The sequence below is a fragment of the Salvelinus fontinalis genome, chromosome 13 (genome assembly GCF_029448725.1).
Source record: "Salvelinus fontinalis isolate EN_2023a chromosome 13, ASM2944872v1, whole genome shotgun sequence".
NCBI classification, from domain to species: domain Eukaryota; kingdom Metazoa; phylum Chordata; class Actinopteri; order Salmoniformes; family Salmonidae; genus Salvelinus; species Salvelinus fontinalis.
The window spans coordinates 29,268,960-29,285,207 of record NC_074677.1 but is presented as its reverse complement, the minus strand read 5'-3'; the positions used below and the strand labels follow the sequence as shown (position 1 = coordinate 29,285,207).

General features: G+C 45.7%; 1 protein-coding gene across 1 annotated transcript; it reads left to right on the top strand.

Annotated features, from left to right (window-relative positions):
• The first annotated feature begins 5,218 nt into the window (after positions 1–5,218).
• Positions 5,219–7,295, top strand: alkbh4 (alkB homolog 4, lysine demthylase). Its single transcript, XM_055942319.1, has 3 exons — positions 5,219–5,368; positions 5,634–5,825; positions 6,032–7,295. Exons 1-3 carry the CDS (start codon positions 5,261–5,263, stop codon positions 6,548–6,550), a joined length of 819 nt encoding a protein of 272 aa, XP_055798294.1. The 5' UTR covers positions 5,219–5,260; the 3' UTR covers positions 6,551–7,295.
• Positions 7,296–16,248: the final 8,953 nt, after the last annotated feature.

The following is a 16,248-nucleotide window of genomic DNA, read 5'->3' as shown; positions in this document are numbered from 1 at the left end:
ACAAAACAAATAAACGAATGTAGACAGACCTGGACACGAACTTACATACAACGTGAAGAACGCATGAACCAGGAAAACAGACTACATAAAACGAACGAACTAACAAAAACCGGAACAGTCCCGTGTGGCGTAACATACAGACACTGACACAGGAGACAATCGTTACAGAATCACCCACCAAACTAGGATCAAGCAGCAGGGAAAAGGGCAGCGACAGCAGTGGGAGAAAACACAGGACTCCTGGACTTGGGAGGAGATCCTGGACGGTAAAGGACCCTGGGTACAGTCAGGGGAATATCGCCGTCCCAAGGCGGAGTTGGAAGCAGCGAAGGCAGAGAGGCGCTGGTATGAGGAGGCAGCGCGGCGACGCGGTTGGGAGCCCGAGAGTCAGACCCAAAAATGTCTTGGGGGGGGAACACGAGGAGTGTGGCAAAGCCGGGTAGGATACCTGAGCCAACTTCCCGTGCTTACCGTGGAGTGAGAGGGCGTCGTACTGGTCAGACACCGTGTTATGCGGTAAAGCGCACGGTGTCCCCAGTACGCGTGCTTAGCCCAGTGCGGGCTATTCCACCTCGCCGCACTGGTAGGGCTACGTTGGGCATCGAGCCGGATGTCATGAAGCCGGCCCAACGCATCTGGCCTCCAGTGCGTCTCCTCGGGCCGGCATACATGGCACCAGCCTTACGAATGGTGTCCCCGGTTCGCCAGCATAGCCCAGTGCGGGCTATTCCACCTCGCCGCACTGGCAGGGCTACGGGCACCATTCAACCTGGTAAGGTTGGGCAGGCTCGGTGCTCAAGAGCACGTGTCCTCCTTCACGGTCCGGTATACCCGGTGCCACCTCCATGTACCAGTCCTCCGGTGGCAGCCCCCCGTACCAGGCTGTCTCTCCGGGTTCTCTCTCCAGCTGCTCCCACCTGTCCAGCGCTGTCAGAGCTTTCCTCCTCTCCAGCGCAGCCAGTGCCTATACCACGCACCAGGCTGTCTCTCCGTCTCCTCCCTACAGAGCTGCCCGTCTGTCCAGAGCCGTCCAGCCAGGACCAGCCAGAGCCGTCCAGCCAGGACCAGCCAGAGCCGTCCAGCCAGGACCAGCCAGAGCCGTCCAGCCAGGACCAGCCAGAGCCGTCCAGCCAGGACCAGCCAGAGCCGTCCAGCCAGGACCTGCCAGAGCCGTCCAGCCAGGACCTGCCAGAGCCGTCCAGCCAGGACCTGCCAGAGCCGTTCAGCCAGGACCTGCCAGAGCCGTCCAGCCAGGACCTGCCAGAGTCCCTCAGCCCGAACCTGCCAGAGTCCCTCAGCCCGGACCTGCCAGAGTCCCTCAGCCCGGACCTGCCAGAGTCCCTCAGCCCGGACCTGCCAGAGTCCCTCAGCCCGGACCTGCCAGAGTCCCTCAGCCCGGACCTGCCAGAGTCCCTCAGCCCGGAGGTGCTGCCCCTTATCCCGGTGCTGCCCCTTCATTTAGGTGGGTTTAGTTGGAGGGTGGTCATTGGGAGGGGGATACGGAAGCGGGGAGTGACTATGGTGGTGTGGGGACAGCGTCCAGAGCCGGAGCCGCCACCGTGGACAGATGCCCACCCAAACCCTCCCCTTGAGGTTGAGTTTTGCGGCCGGAGTCCGCATCTTGGGGGGGGGGGGGGGGGGGGGGGGGTAATGTCACGTTCCTGACCTTGTTTTCCTTTTGTATAGCTTTGTTTTGTTGGTCAGGACGTGAGCTGGGTGGGCATTCTCTGTGTTTGTTCCTTGTTAAGTGTCAGGGTTAATTGACCTTGTATGGCTCTCAATCAGAGACAGGTGTTTTCGTTTTCCTCTGATTGAGAGACATACATAGGGAGGTTGTTTCTCACTGTTTGTTTGTGGGTGATTGTCGCTGTGTTTGTGTGTATTGCACCACACGGTACTGTCTCGTTCGTTTTTCCTGTTCATTGCGTGCGTCGTTATATGTAGTTTGCATGTTCAGGTCAGTCTACGTTGTTTGTTATTTTGTATTATTTCAAGTATAGTTCGTGTCCAATAAATTCATTTATGTCTACATACCTCGCTGCAAATTGGTCTTCCGATCCCTCTCTCCTCTCCTCGTCTGAGGAGGAGGAAGAAGTAGACAATCGTTACACATTGGCTCTAAGTGGAGTTCTTTGTCTTCAGAAATGTTCAGCTAAAACAGGAGATTAGGTGTGTGCGTAGATGTTCCTACTTTGACATATTTGTGTGTCTCTGTGAAATGTTCAGCTAAAACAGGAGATTTTGTGTGTGCGTAGATGTTCCTGTCTTTATCAGTGTTTATGAAAGGTTTACGTCAGCCCTCTGTCCTTGGGTGTGTGTGTGTCTCATTATTTCGTGAACTGCAGACCCAAGCACACTTTTGATCAAGGCCTTTCCGGCCTTATCAGTGTTTATGAAAGGTCTGTGCCAGCCCTCTGTCCTTGGGTGTGTGTAGGTCCAAGTATCTGCTTTATGAGTTTGTGAGAAACCCAATATTGAAAGGAGTTAGTTATAACAACGTAATAGCAATATGCTTGTGTTATTTTAAATGGTATTTATTACAAGTGTGGACAAGTTACAATGACTTTTCTTGACCTGCCATGTATGTTGGGACCAGTAGACTCGCTATGCGTAACTAAGGGAATGGCATCAACGATACACATTTAGAGCCAGCCAAACAGAACAAGGCATAAAATTGAAGAAACACAGAAAATCAACGATCAAATCGATTACATAACTGTACATGTAAACCTAGGCTTACTGCTCAAGTAGGCAAATTTGTCCAAATAAGATTCCCTCACTGTGAGCATTTAGCTTCCTCACGTGCAAATAGGTTCTAATTAACGCTATGCTAACATCGGTGCGGTAATTGGTCATATAAAAATATAACGTTACCACTGCACTGGTATAACATTAATATTACAAAGTACAATATGCATATTGACAGTCTCACTTACTTCCATGGTTTATAGTTTTATCCATGTAGGGTTGGTTCAATTAAGATTCGATTTCGTTGACATCTTTGACGTTTACCTCAACTTGGGTGACCATGAAAGAGACCGGACGGCTTAAACCCGTTTGACTCCGCCAACATTGAGCCTGCACACTGCAGTCAGGATCTTCTCGCTCATTCAAGTACTCTGCGGTGTGTGTTCGCTGTTTCTTAGTTTTTGCACCCTTGTCTATCGCTAGGTAGTTATCAAATATGAAGGCGCCACCTGCATTTGAGTCATTTCTGTTGTTTGAAGGAGAAAATAAGTACGTTTTACATATAGTTAGCCACTGTAATTTATTACGAGATCGCTTGCTGACGTTTCACTCCAAGAACGTTTAGCTAGCTGGCATTATCTATTGATGTTACTCTGGTTAATTTATGGTAACTTTAGCTAGCTATACATTAACTGCCAGGGAGGTAGCTAGCTAGATAGCTGCACAGCATGCTGCCAGGCTAACGTTATGTTTGTGCTTTGCCAGTTATTCATAGCTTCACAGTAGCTAGAGTGGTAGAGACTCGAGACTAGTTAGTATTTCAGTCATAAACGGCTAGCTAGCAAGTTAGCATAATACTGGCTACTACAGCGAAATAACGCAAACTAGCTAGCTGAGAATTCTCAACTCCACGATTATATAGCCGATTAAACCCAACTATACTATTTACGATGAAGTTGAGTAGCATATAATAGGCCGACAGGATTTCAGCGCCCAAAGAATAGTCTGGAACTAACGTTTACCACGACACGGTTATGTGTAATTGTGCGCTATTCTTTGGGTGCTGAAATAAGTCGTTTATATAAAATGTCAAAAATGTATGTGACGTCGGAGCTCTAGTTCGCCCACACTAGTCGCCGCTTAACTCATCGTGTAGTTGAGTTTAGTTGGCTACGATCATAGAGATCTTATTACATTACTAGAGGAGCTAACTATGTCATAAACCCTCAAGGTTCCAGAATGTTATGAAAATGGCAGCTTGTGGTCAGCGAGAAATCCAAACCAGTCTTCAATGAATGGCAGTAGATGCATTTCATGCTTTTAGGAAAATTAAAGTACGGCTTGACACTTGATGTTGAAACATTGCTGCGTGAACTTGCTACCATTCAGCCACAAGAGCAATTGTGAGGTTGGGCGATTAGGCCTAGCTCGCAGTTGGCATTCAAATTCACCCCAAAGGTGTTTGATGGGGTTGAGGTCAGGGCTCTGCAGGCCAGTCAAGTTCTTCCACACCGATCTCGACAAACTATTTCTGTATGAACCTCGCTTTGTGCACAGGGGCACAGGACGTAAGTACTGAATGGAGTTTTCATTCTAGACCATGATAACATATTTGCAGGAATGGATGTAATTGTATCAGTCAAATAATCTTATTTTTCTAACACAGAAACATTATAAGGAAACGTGTGATTTAAAACGGAAATTCTGAGATCATACGGTGGTTTGGTATATTCAAAACAGAAGCATATGTTGTTAAACTCATTCGAATTGTCACGTTCTGACCATAGTTCTTTTGTGTTTTCTTTGTTTTAGTGTTGGTCAGGACGTGAGCTGAGTGGGCATTCTATGTTGTGTGCCTAGTTTTCCCGTTTCTATGTTTGGCCTGATATGGTTCTCAATCAGAGGCAGGTGTTAGTCATTGTCTCTGATTGGGAACCATATTTAGGTAGCCTGTTTTGTGTTGGGTTTTGTGGGTAGTTGTCTTCTGTCTTCGTGTGTCTGCACCAGACAGAACTGTTTCGGTTTTTCACATTTATTATTTTGTAGTGTTCACGTTTATTGTCTTTATTAAACCTAAACCCGCTGCGCTTTGGTCCTCTCCTTCGTCCACAGAAGAAAGCCGTTACACGAATCCAATTCTGTACTGTAGTTCTAACCAGCTGAAAGTTGGCAAGCATGGTTTAAAACTTTATTTAATGGAAATCTTTTGCATCATATTCATTGCTGTTAAATGTTTTAGTTTTGCAATGCCCTACATGCTCCATATTTGGCCCTAAATTGTCTGAGAATAATGGTTTGTTATGTACTGTATGGTTTGTTCTTGTTTTTAAATAAATAATTATTGCAATATTTCTTCATACCTTTTACATTCTTACAAAGCCTCTATTGCAAGCATCAGTGACTACAAAATGAGACACTAATGTGAAAAGAGCAAATAAACATTTTATTTATTCTACTGTTGAGTTTGAATGATATTACTGTATTTGATGCATTTAGCCTTGTTCAATGCGGAACTTAATGCATTTGATATGTTTTTGCTACGTCCTGTTATGGTGGGACACGTAATCTACTAATGGCGACGGAAATTCACCATGCTAATTGTGGTTGTAAGGGAATTCGAACTTGTTTATTGTGTGAGAGCGTGAATGGAAATGGAATATTATCGGAGAATGGTCAACCGGTAAGTCTGTGTTAACTGAAAAATAGATGATGTAAATAAGATCCTGTTCGGTTGCTAGACACAGCGCTCTGAAGCAAACGCCGTTAGCCAGCCCCCCCCTGTCTGCTCTGACTGAGCACTGTCAACAAATACATCATATTATAGCTGAACTACAGTAATAAGTAATATTACGTATTACTGTTTAGCATTATCATGTGTTTGGAAAGCACTTATTACAGCACTGACTTAATGAGATCCCTTAAACAGATTTGTTGACTTTCTTTAGATACGACACGATTTTATGTACGACCCATTACTGAGACGAGCTGTGCGCAATTATGGTGGGCAGCAGCTGTCTTTTCCCTTCCCTGGAATCTTTTTATGGAATGACTTCATATCAGAAGAGGAGGAGAGTGAGTTGATAACCGATATGGACCTCAACGCCTGGAGAGAGTCACAGTCTGGTCGACGGAAACAGGTTTGTTGTCATCTTCTAACGTTTGCTGCAAGTTGTTAATAGCAAGATGACGCAATTTTGGCAAGTGAGTAGGGGCTGGCAGCATGAGTTGCGGAATCACCTCTGACAATGGCCAGTGTTTCATTCTTCTATCATGGGAGGTACCCATGATAGCAACCATTCATTCCTAACAAGAAAGAATAACCCACTTTTTTGAATGTCTACAGGACTTTGGGCCTAAAGTGAACTTCAAAAAACACAAAGTGCGTCTTGGTGGCTTCCACGGCCTGCCTCCAATCAGCCGTAAACTGGTGCTACGGATGTCCCAGGAGCCGGTACTAGCCGGGTTTCAACCAGTGGAGCAGTGCAACCTGGATTACCACCCCCAGCGTGGGTCTGCCATTGACCCCCACCTGGATGACAGCTGGCTGTGGGGGGAGCGTCTGGTCACCGTCAACCTGCTGTCAGACACCACTCTCACAATGTCCCTGGAGGAGGGCCTGACAGAACTAGGACAGGGGGAGGTCCGGGTGTCTGTGCACCTTCCCTGCAGATCCCTTGTGGTGGTATACAGCGAAGCACGTCACAGATGGAAACATGCCATCCATAGACATGACATCCATGAGCGCAGGGTGTGCAGTACCTACAGGGAGCTGTCTGCTGAGTTCATGTCTGGGGGAGAGCAGCAAAACATGGGCTCCCAACTGCTGGACATAGCTCTGAGCTTTGAGGGTACACCGATATAGAAAGAATGCAATCATCACTGTTTCAATTTTTTTCTATCCTATGTCCTGCACCACCCACATTACAATGTGACTCGTTGTTGACTGAAAGCAGCCTCTATGCACTCTATTTTGACATGCTTTGGCTAAGCATTGCACGAATACAGTTGGATTGTTTGATTAATTGAACTGTAATTTCACAGTTCTTATAACTATGTTATAACACGTTGACACATTGTACTGAATTTCTTGCTAGGAGTGTGTATTTGAGTGTATTTTGTAAAATAAATTAGACCATTGAAATCTATGTATTGTAATGATTGGCTATTGCATTAGTGGATACTCACACTGCTATCAGCACAGGTCTGCCGGTTTTGACTATCAGAAGTGACTTTTCGTAACAGGTTAGGAGAATTAAGTTAAGGTTAGGAAAAGAGTTTGCCAAAATTGTCCCTGACGTGACTCGAACATATCTAGTTATAACCAGGCCTGCCCTGAGAACAGTCTTGGTTTCCACGCGCGCATGTTATTAATGTGTGGTTCTCATTGCCCAGTTAGTTTGGGAATGTTATAAAGTGGGCATGCACTCAGTGTTGGGTAGCTAATAGACGACTCACGGCTTATGACATGGACAGCGTAATATTCAGTTTCTGCCAGAGCTAGAGTGTCCTATTCACTAGACTTAACTAATATTGCAAGTTACTGCATTGTATGAGTGTATGTGTTGGCTGTCAAAGGAGGACATTAAACTTGACCATCTAGCTATCTTTCCAGCCCTTGATCATGACTCTCAGTTCCATTACATTACACATAAGTCATTGGACGAAGGCATCTTCTCCATGGGTGAGTTTTGTTAAGAACCCCAACTTTCAATTTGAACATTAACACGCATCGCTTGTGGTATAGTTTTGAAGAAAATTGACCTTTCATATCAGTGAGAAAAAAAGGTTACATTTATACACCACTGGATAAGGTTAGGGTTCTGTGGCGGATGAATCAGAATTAGTTGGGTAACATAGATAATTAAGATGTTTTATTTGCATAATATGCTTATGTGAGATACTTGTCATTAGAATGTATCCCTTTGGACTATAGTGTTGGCAGTTGCACTTTTCCCTCAACTAGGGCTCTGTCACTTGGGGCCCAGAGAGGGGAGAGGTCAGGCTTGTCTTTCACATGTCCCTGGTGCTATGCAGAATATCAGAAAGTGAAGAGGACAGAATGGAACATTGTCTTCAAATGTGAATGTGTCTTTACCTATTCTTAAACCATGTGAAGGGATGGCGTGATTAATGGGGGTCTGTGCGCCAGTCACTCCCTCCTTTTCCCATTGGGAGGAGGTGTATGGCAGTGTCTGGAAACATTGTATGTCCTCTCTGATCTTACACTTATCCTGGGATAGTGTATGACCTAGAGGCTCACTCCCCTCAGTGAGCTTGTCCAGGAGTTGGGTCAGGAGGGGGTTTACTTGAGATGGGAGTATCTAGAGTTGACAATTGATATATGCCATTGGATGAGTTGATGTTTTTGTACTATGAAGTACCAGGAACGAGATTAGATCATTCACACATCGTTCACACATCGTCTTAGAGACCAAACTGAACGATAATTTATAGCGAGTGCTATCTAGCTATGGAATACTCCTCTCTCAAGTAAAAGTATTTATTTGTGAACAGTTCCTAATACATCTGTGGTTTGTCATGTCGACTAGGGGGGTGGATCTTGGCTATAAAAGATCTTTGTAATTTTCTGTAGACACTCTCAACGGTTCATTAGAAATAGTGAATTGTTGAAAGTCAAATGCTATTGCAAAGCTTTTAAAGATGTAGTTTAAGTATAACTCTGACTGGTGTGTGAAGTTTGTCTCTCCTCATTTGGTAATACAGAAATTAATTAACCACCACAGTTCCCACAAGGTCATTTCTTCGTATTACAGCTCTTGTTTATGGAAACAGACGGAAGATCAGAGGCGACCACCTGTGCTAATTAGCTATTTAGCATGCATCGAACACCTGTGTGTGTAAGCGTAACTCGGGAAGTGTAGCAGAAGTGTAGTTCCATCGGATGGAGGCATCCATATCTGTGTGGATCTGTGCAAAACTGCTACAGTAAGTGTATTTTTTATTTAAACGATTCTTCATCATTAATGAAAAATGAGGGACATATCTTTTGAAATCCGAATCGCAAGCAATCATTTATGTTTCTAAACGTTAAAACACAGTATCGGGATTGTAGTTCACATGAGCCAGCCGTGGGCAAAGCTAATGGCTGAAAGCTGTGGTTAGAAGGCTTTTTCGATGAGGTTTAACGGCGGTTGGCATCCTTTAAATGTTGCCTTACCGCCACCTACTAGAATGGAGTACAACTCCCTTATACTTTGCTTGATTTTTTTTTTTTTACAAATACCGTACCATCTAACACTACACTCACCCTACTCCACTATTTAAATCTATTTAGTCCTACCTCAGGCCAACAACTTGAAATGATGGGACACCACCACTTAACACACCCTGTCACTCTTCTGATGTCAAGTCTCGCACACCCAAATACCTCTCTGCAGCTGCCACCACAACCTACATTTTCTATGACTTACGTTCCATCCCTATAGTACAGTTGATAACCGTTGCTATAAATGCTAAAAATCCAATCTACCCGAAACATATATAACTTGTTGGCCTATCCCTATTGCTGTTTTGGTTAGTGATTATTGTATTATTTCACTGTAGAGCCTCCAGCCCTGCTCAATATGCCCTTTTGTTGACCTCACCTGGCTTAAATGGTGCCTCTAGAGACAAAACCTCTCTCATCTTTACTCAATGCCTAGGTTTATGTCCACTGTACTCACATCCTACCATACGCTAGTCTGTACATTATGCCTTGAATCTATCCTTCCGTGCCTAGAAATCTGCTCCTTTTACTCTCTGTTCCGAATGCACTAGATGACCCGTTCTTATAGCCTTTAGCCATATCCATATCCTACTCCTCCTCTGTTCGTCTGATGATGTAGAGGTTAACCCAGGCCCTCCAGCACTACTCCCATTCCCCAGGCACTCTCATTTGTTGACTTCTGTAACCGTAAAAGCCTTGGTTTCATGCATGTTAACATTAGAAGCCTCCTCCCGAAGTTTGTTTTATTCACTGCTTTAGCACACTCCACCAACCCGAATGTCCTAGCCGTGCCTGAATCCTGGCTTAGGAACGCCACAAAAAATGTCCATCCCTAACTATAAAATTTTCTGACAAGATAGAACTGCCAAAGGGGGTGTAGTTGCAATCTACTGCAGAGATAGCCTGCAGAGTTCTGTCATACTATCCAGGTTTGTGCCCAACCAATTCGAGCTTCTACTTTTAAAAATCCACATTTCCAGAAACAAGTCTCTCACCGTTGCCGCTTGTTATAGACCCCATTCAGCCCCCAGCTGTGCCCTGGACACCATATGTGAATTAATTGCCGCACATCTATCTTCAGAGTTCGTACTGTTAGTTGACCTAAACTGTCTTATCGGCTGCTATCTGAACAAAACCCCACTACACGGAACCTACCGACGGAAACGCACGAGGTATCTACAAAGAGACCTCCATCCTATGCTGCTACCGATAGCCATATACCCGGCCAGCTGTCTGGATCGCCACGACCCCAACCAACCTCTACTCACTGGACCCTTATTTATCACTCGATTAAGCTTGCCTCTCCTTAATGTAAATATGCCTTGTCCATTGCTGTTCTGGTTAGTGTTTATTGGCTTATTTCACTGTAGAGATTCTAGCCCTGCTCTCTATACCATATCCAACCCTGCAGTTCCACCACCCACATATGCGATGACATCACCTGGTTTCAATGATGTTTCTAGAGACAAGATCTCTCTCATCATCACTCAATACCTAGGTTTACCTCCACTGTATTCACATCCTACCATACCTTTGTCTGTACATTATTCCTTTAAACTATTTTATCGCCCCCAGAAACTTCCTTTTACTCTCTGCTCTGGTAGCTCTAGGCGACCAATTCTCATAGCTTTTAGCCGTACTATTATCCTACTTCTCCTCTGTTCCTCTGGTGATGTAGAGGTGAATCCAGGCCCTGCAGTACCTGGCTCCACTCCTATTCCCCAGGCGCTCTCTTTTGATGACTTCTGTAACCGTAATAGCCTTGGCTTCATGCATGTTAACATTAGGAGCCTCCTCCCTAAGTTTGTTTTGTTCACTGCTTTAGCACACTCTACCAACCCGGATGTATTAGCCGTGTCTGAATCCTGGCTTAGAAAGACCACCAAAAATTCAGACATTTTTATCCCCAATTACAATATTTTCAGACAAGATAGAACGGCCAAAGGGGGCGGTGTTGCAATCTACTGCAAAGACTGCCTGCAGAGTTCTGTTATACTATCCAGGTCTGTTCCCAAACAATTTGAACTTCTACTTTTAAAAATCCACCTCTCTAAAAACAAGTCTCTCACCGTTGCCGCCTGCTATAGACCACCCTCTGCCCCCAGCTGTGCTCTGGACACTATATGTGAACTGATTGCCCCCCATCTATCTTCAGAGCTCGTGCTGCTAGGCGACCTAAATTTGAACATGCTCAACACCCCAGCCACCCTACAATCTAAGCTTGATGCCCTCAATCTCACACAAATTATTAATGAACCTACCAGGTACCACCCCAATTCCGTAAACACGGGTACCCTCATAGATATCATCCTAACAAACTTGCCCTCCAAATACACCTCTGCTGTTTTTAACCAAGATCTCAGCGATCACTGCCTCATTGCCTGCATCCGTAATGGGTCAGCGGTCAAACGACCTCCACTCATCACTGTCAAACGCTCCCTGAAACACTTCAGCGAGCAGGCCTTCCTAATTGACCTGGCCGGGGTATCCTGGAAGGATATTGATCTCATCCCGTCAGTAGAGGATGCCTGGTCATTTTTTAAAAATGCCTTCTTCACCATCTTGAATAAGCATGCCCCATTCAAGAAATTTAGAACCAGGAACAGATATAGCCCTTGGTTCTCTCCTGACCTGACTGCCCTTAACCAACAGAAAAACATCCTATGGCGTTCTGCATTAGCATCGAACAGCCCCCGTGATATGCAACTTTTCAGGGAAGCCAGAAACCAATATACACAGGCAGTTAGAACAGCCAAGGCTAGCTTTTTCAAGCAGAAATTTGCTTCCTGCAACACAAATTCAAAAAAGTTCTGGGACACCGTAAAGTCCATGGAGAATAAGAACACCTCCTCCCAGCTTCCAACCGCCCTGAAGATAGGAAACACTGTCACCACCGACAAATCCACTATAATTGAGAATTTCAATAAGCATTTTTCTACGGCTGGCCATGCTTTCCACCTGGCTACCCCTACCCGGGACAACAGCACTGCCCTCCCCTCTGCTACTCGCCCAAGCCTTCCCCATTTCTCTTTCTCCCAAATACAGTCAGCTGATGTTCTTAATGAGCTGCAAAATCTGGACCCTTACAAATCAGCCGGGCTAGATAATCTGGACCCTTTCTTTCTAAAACTATCTGCTGAAATTGTTGCCACCCCTATTACTAGCCTCTTCAACCTCTCTTTCGTGTCGTCTGAGATACCCAAAGATTGGAAAGCAGCTGCGGTTATCCCCCTCTTCAAAGGGGGGGACACCCTTGACCCTAACTGCTACAGACCTATATCTATCCTACCCTGCCTTTCTAAGGTCTTCGAAAGCCAAGTCAACAAACAGATTACCGACCATTTCGAATCACACCACACCTTCTCCGCTATGCAATCTGGTTTCAGAGCTGGTCATGGGTGCACCTCAGCCACGCTCAAGGTCATAAACGATATCGTAACCGCCATCGATAGGAAACAATACTGTGCAGCCGTATTCATTGACCTGGCCAAGGCTTTTGACTCTGTCAATCACCACATCCTCATTGGCAGACTCGACAGCCTTGGTTTCTCTAATGATTGCCTCGCCTGGTTCACCAACTACTTCTCTGATAGAGTTCAGTGTGTCAAATCGGAGGGTCTGTTGTCCGGGCCTCTGGCAGTCTCTATGGGGGTGCCACAGGGTTCAATTCTTGGACCGACTCTCTTCTCTGTTTACATCAATGATGTCGCTCTTGCTGCTGGTGATTCTCTGATCCACCTCTACGCAGACGACACTATTCTGTATACTTCTGGCCCTTCTTTTGACACTGTGTTAACAACCCTCCAGGCGAGCTTCAATGCCATACAACTCTCCTTCCGTGGCCTCCAACTGCTCTTAAATACAAGTAAAACCAAATGCATGCTCTTCAACCGATCGCTGCCTGCTCCGGCCCGCCTGTCCAACATCACTACTTTGGACGGCTCTGACTTAGAATATGTGGACAACTACAAATACCTAGGTGTCTGGTTAGACTGTAAACTCTCCTTCCAGACCCACATCAAACATCTCCAATCCAAAGTCAAATCTAGAATTGGCTTCCTATTCCGCAACAAAGCATCCTTTACTCATGCTGCCAAACATACCCTTGTAAAACTGACCATCCTACCAATCCTCGACTTCGGTGATGTCATTTACAAAATAGCCTCCAAAACCCTACTCAATAAATTGGATGCAGTCTATCACAGTGCCATCCGTTTTGTCACCAAAGCCCCATATACTACCCACCACTGCGACCTGTACACTCTCGTTGGCTGGCCCTCGCTTCATACTCGTCGCCAAACCCATTGGTTCCAGGTCATCTACAAGACCCTGCTAGGTAAAGTCCCCCCTTATCTCAGCTCGCTGGTCACCATAGCAGCACCTACCCGTAGCACGCGCTCCAGCAGGTATATCTCTCTAGTCACCCCCAAAACCAATTCTTCCTTTGGACGCCTCTCCTTCCAGTTCTCTGCTGCCAATGACTGGAACGAACTACAAAAATCTCTGAAACTGGAAACACCTATCTCCCTCACTAGCTTTAAGCACCAGCTGTCAGAGCAGCTCATAGATTACTGCACCTGTACATAACCCATCTACAATTTAGCCCAAACAACTACCTCTTTACCTACTGTATTTATTTATTAATTTATTTTGCTCCTTTGCACCCCATTATTTCTGTCTCTACTTTGCACTTTCTTCCAATGCAAACCAACCATTCCAGTGTTTTTTTTAGTTTTTATTTTACTTGCTGTGTTGTACTCACTTCGCCTCCATGGCCTTTTTATATTTTTATTTATTTATACATATATCTGTTTGCCTTCACCTCCCTTATCTCACCTCACTTGCTCACATTGTATATAGACTTATTTTTTTTATCTTTTTCACTGTATTATTGACTATATGTTTGTTTTTACTCCATGTGTAACTATGTGTTGTTGTATGTGTCGAACTGCTTTGCTTTATCTTGGCCAGGTCGCAATTGTAAATGAGAACGTGTTCTCAATTTGCCTACCTGGTTAAATAAAGGTTAAATAAATAAATAAATAAAAAAACTGGAACATTGCTTAACACCGTGGCCGTCCTACAATCTAAGCTAGATGCCCTCAATCTCACACAAATTATCAAGGAACCTACCAGGTACAACCCTAAATACGTAACCATGGGCACCCTCTTAGATATCATCCTGACCAACTTGCCCTCTAAATACACCTCAGCGATCACTACCTCATTGCCTGCGTGCGTAATGGGTCCGCGGCCAAACGACCACCCCTCAACACTGTCAGACGCTCCTTAAAACATTTCAGCGAGCAGGCCTTTCTAATCAACCTGGTCCGGGTATCCTGGAAGGATATTGACCTCATCCCGTCAGTAGAGGATGCCTGGTTGCTCTTTAAAAGTGCTTTCCTCACCATCTTAAGTAAGCATGCCCCATTCCAAAAATGTATAACAAAGAACAGATATAGCCCTTGGTTCACCCCAGACTTGATTGCCCTTGACCAGCACAAAAACATCCTGTGGTGTACTGCATTGGCATCGAATAGCCCCCGCGATATGCAACTTTTCAGGGAAGTCAGGAACCAATATACTCAGTCAGTTAGGAAAGCTAAGGCTAGGTTTTCAAACAGAAATGTGCATCCTGTAGCACTAATTCCAAAAAGTTTTGGGACACTGTAAAGTCCATGGAGAATAAGAGCACCTCCTCCCAGCTGCCCACTGCACTGAGGATAGGAAACACTGTCACCACCAATAAATCTACGATAATCGATCATTTCAATAAGCATTTTTCTACGGCTGGCCATGCTTTCCACCCGGCTAGCCCTACCCCGGCCAACATCTCAGCACCCCCTGCAGCAACTTGCCCAAGCCCCCCCTCCCCGCTTCTCCTTCACCCAAATCCAGAGAGCTGATGTTCTGAAAGAGCTGCAAAATCTGGATCCCTACAAATCAGCTGGGCTAGACAATCTGTACCCTCTCTTTCTAAACTGATCCGCCAAAATTGTTGCAACACCTATTACTAGCCTATTCAACCTCTCTTTCTTATCGTCTGAGATCCCCAAAGACTGGAAAGCTGCCGTGGTCATCCCCCTTTTCAAAGGGGGAGACACTCTAGACCCAAACTGTTATAGACCTATATCCATCCCGCCCTGCCTTTCTAAAATCTTTGAAAGCCAAGTTAACAAACAGATCACCGACCATTTCGAATCCCACCTTACCTTCTCCACTATGCAGTCTGGTTTCCGAGCTGGTCATGGGTGCACCTCAGCCACGCTCAAGGTCCTAAAAGATATCATAATCGTAATCGATAAAAGACAGTACTGTGCAGCCGTCTTCATCGACCTGGCCAAGGCTTTCGACTCTGTCAATCACCACATTCTTATCGGCAGACTCAATAGCCTTGGCTTCTCAAATGACTGCCTCGCCTGGTTCACCAACTACTTCTCAGATAGAGTTCAGTGTGTCAAATCGGAGGGCCTGTTGTCTGGACCTCTGGCAGTCTCTATGGGGGTGCCACAGGGTTCAATTCTCGGGCCGACTCTTTTCTCTGTATACATCAATGATGTCGCTCTTGCTGCTGGTGATTCTCTGATCCACCTCTACGCAGACGACACCATTCGGTATACATCTGGCCCTTCTTTGGACACTGTGCTAATGTAACGGATGTGAAATGGCTAGCTAGTTAGCGGGTACGCGCTAGTAGCGTTTCAATCAGTTACGTCACTTGCTCTGAAACGTATAAGTAGGGTTGCCCCTTGCTCTGCAAGGGCCGCGGCTTTTGTGGAGCGATGGGTAACGCTGCTTCGTGGGTGACTGTTGTCGATGTGTGCAGAGGGTCCCAGGTTCGCGCCCGTGTCGGGGCGAGGGGACGCCGTAAAGTTATACTGTTACATTGATGCTGTTGACCCGGATCACTGGTTGCTGCGGAAAAGGAGGAGGTTGAAAGGGGGGTGAGTGTAATGGATGTGAAATGGCTAGCTAGTTAGTGGGTACACACTAGTAGCATTTCAATCAGTTACGTCACTTGCTCTGAGACTTTAAGTAGGGTTGCCCCTTGCTCTGCAAGGGCCGCGGCCTTTGTGGAGCGATGGGTAACGATGCTTCGTGGGCGACCGTTGTTGATGTGTGCAGAGGGTCCCAGGTTCGCGCCCGTGTCGGGGCGAGGGGACGACGTAAAGTTATACTGTTACACTAACAAACCTTCAAACAAGCTTCAATGCCATACAACACTCATTCCGTGGCCTCCAACTGCTTTTACTTGCTAGTAAAACTAAGTGCATGCTCTTCAACCGATTGCTGCCTGCAACCTGCCCGCCTGACTATCATCACTACTCTGAACG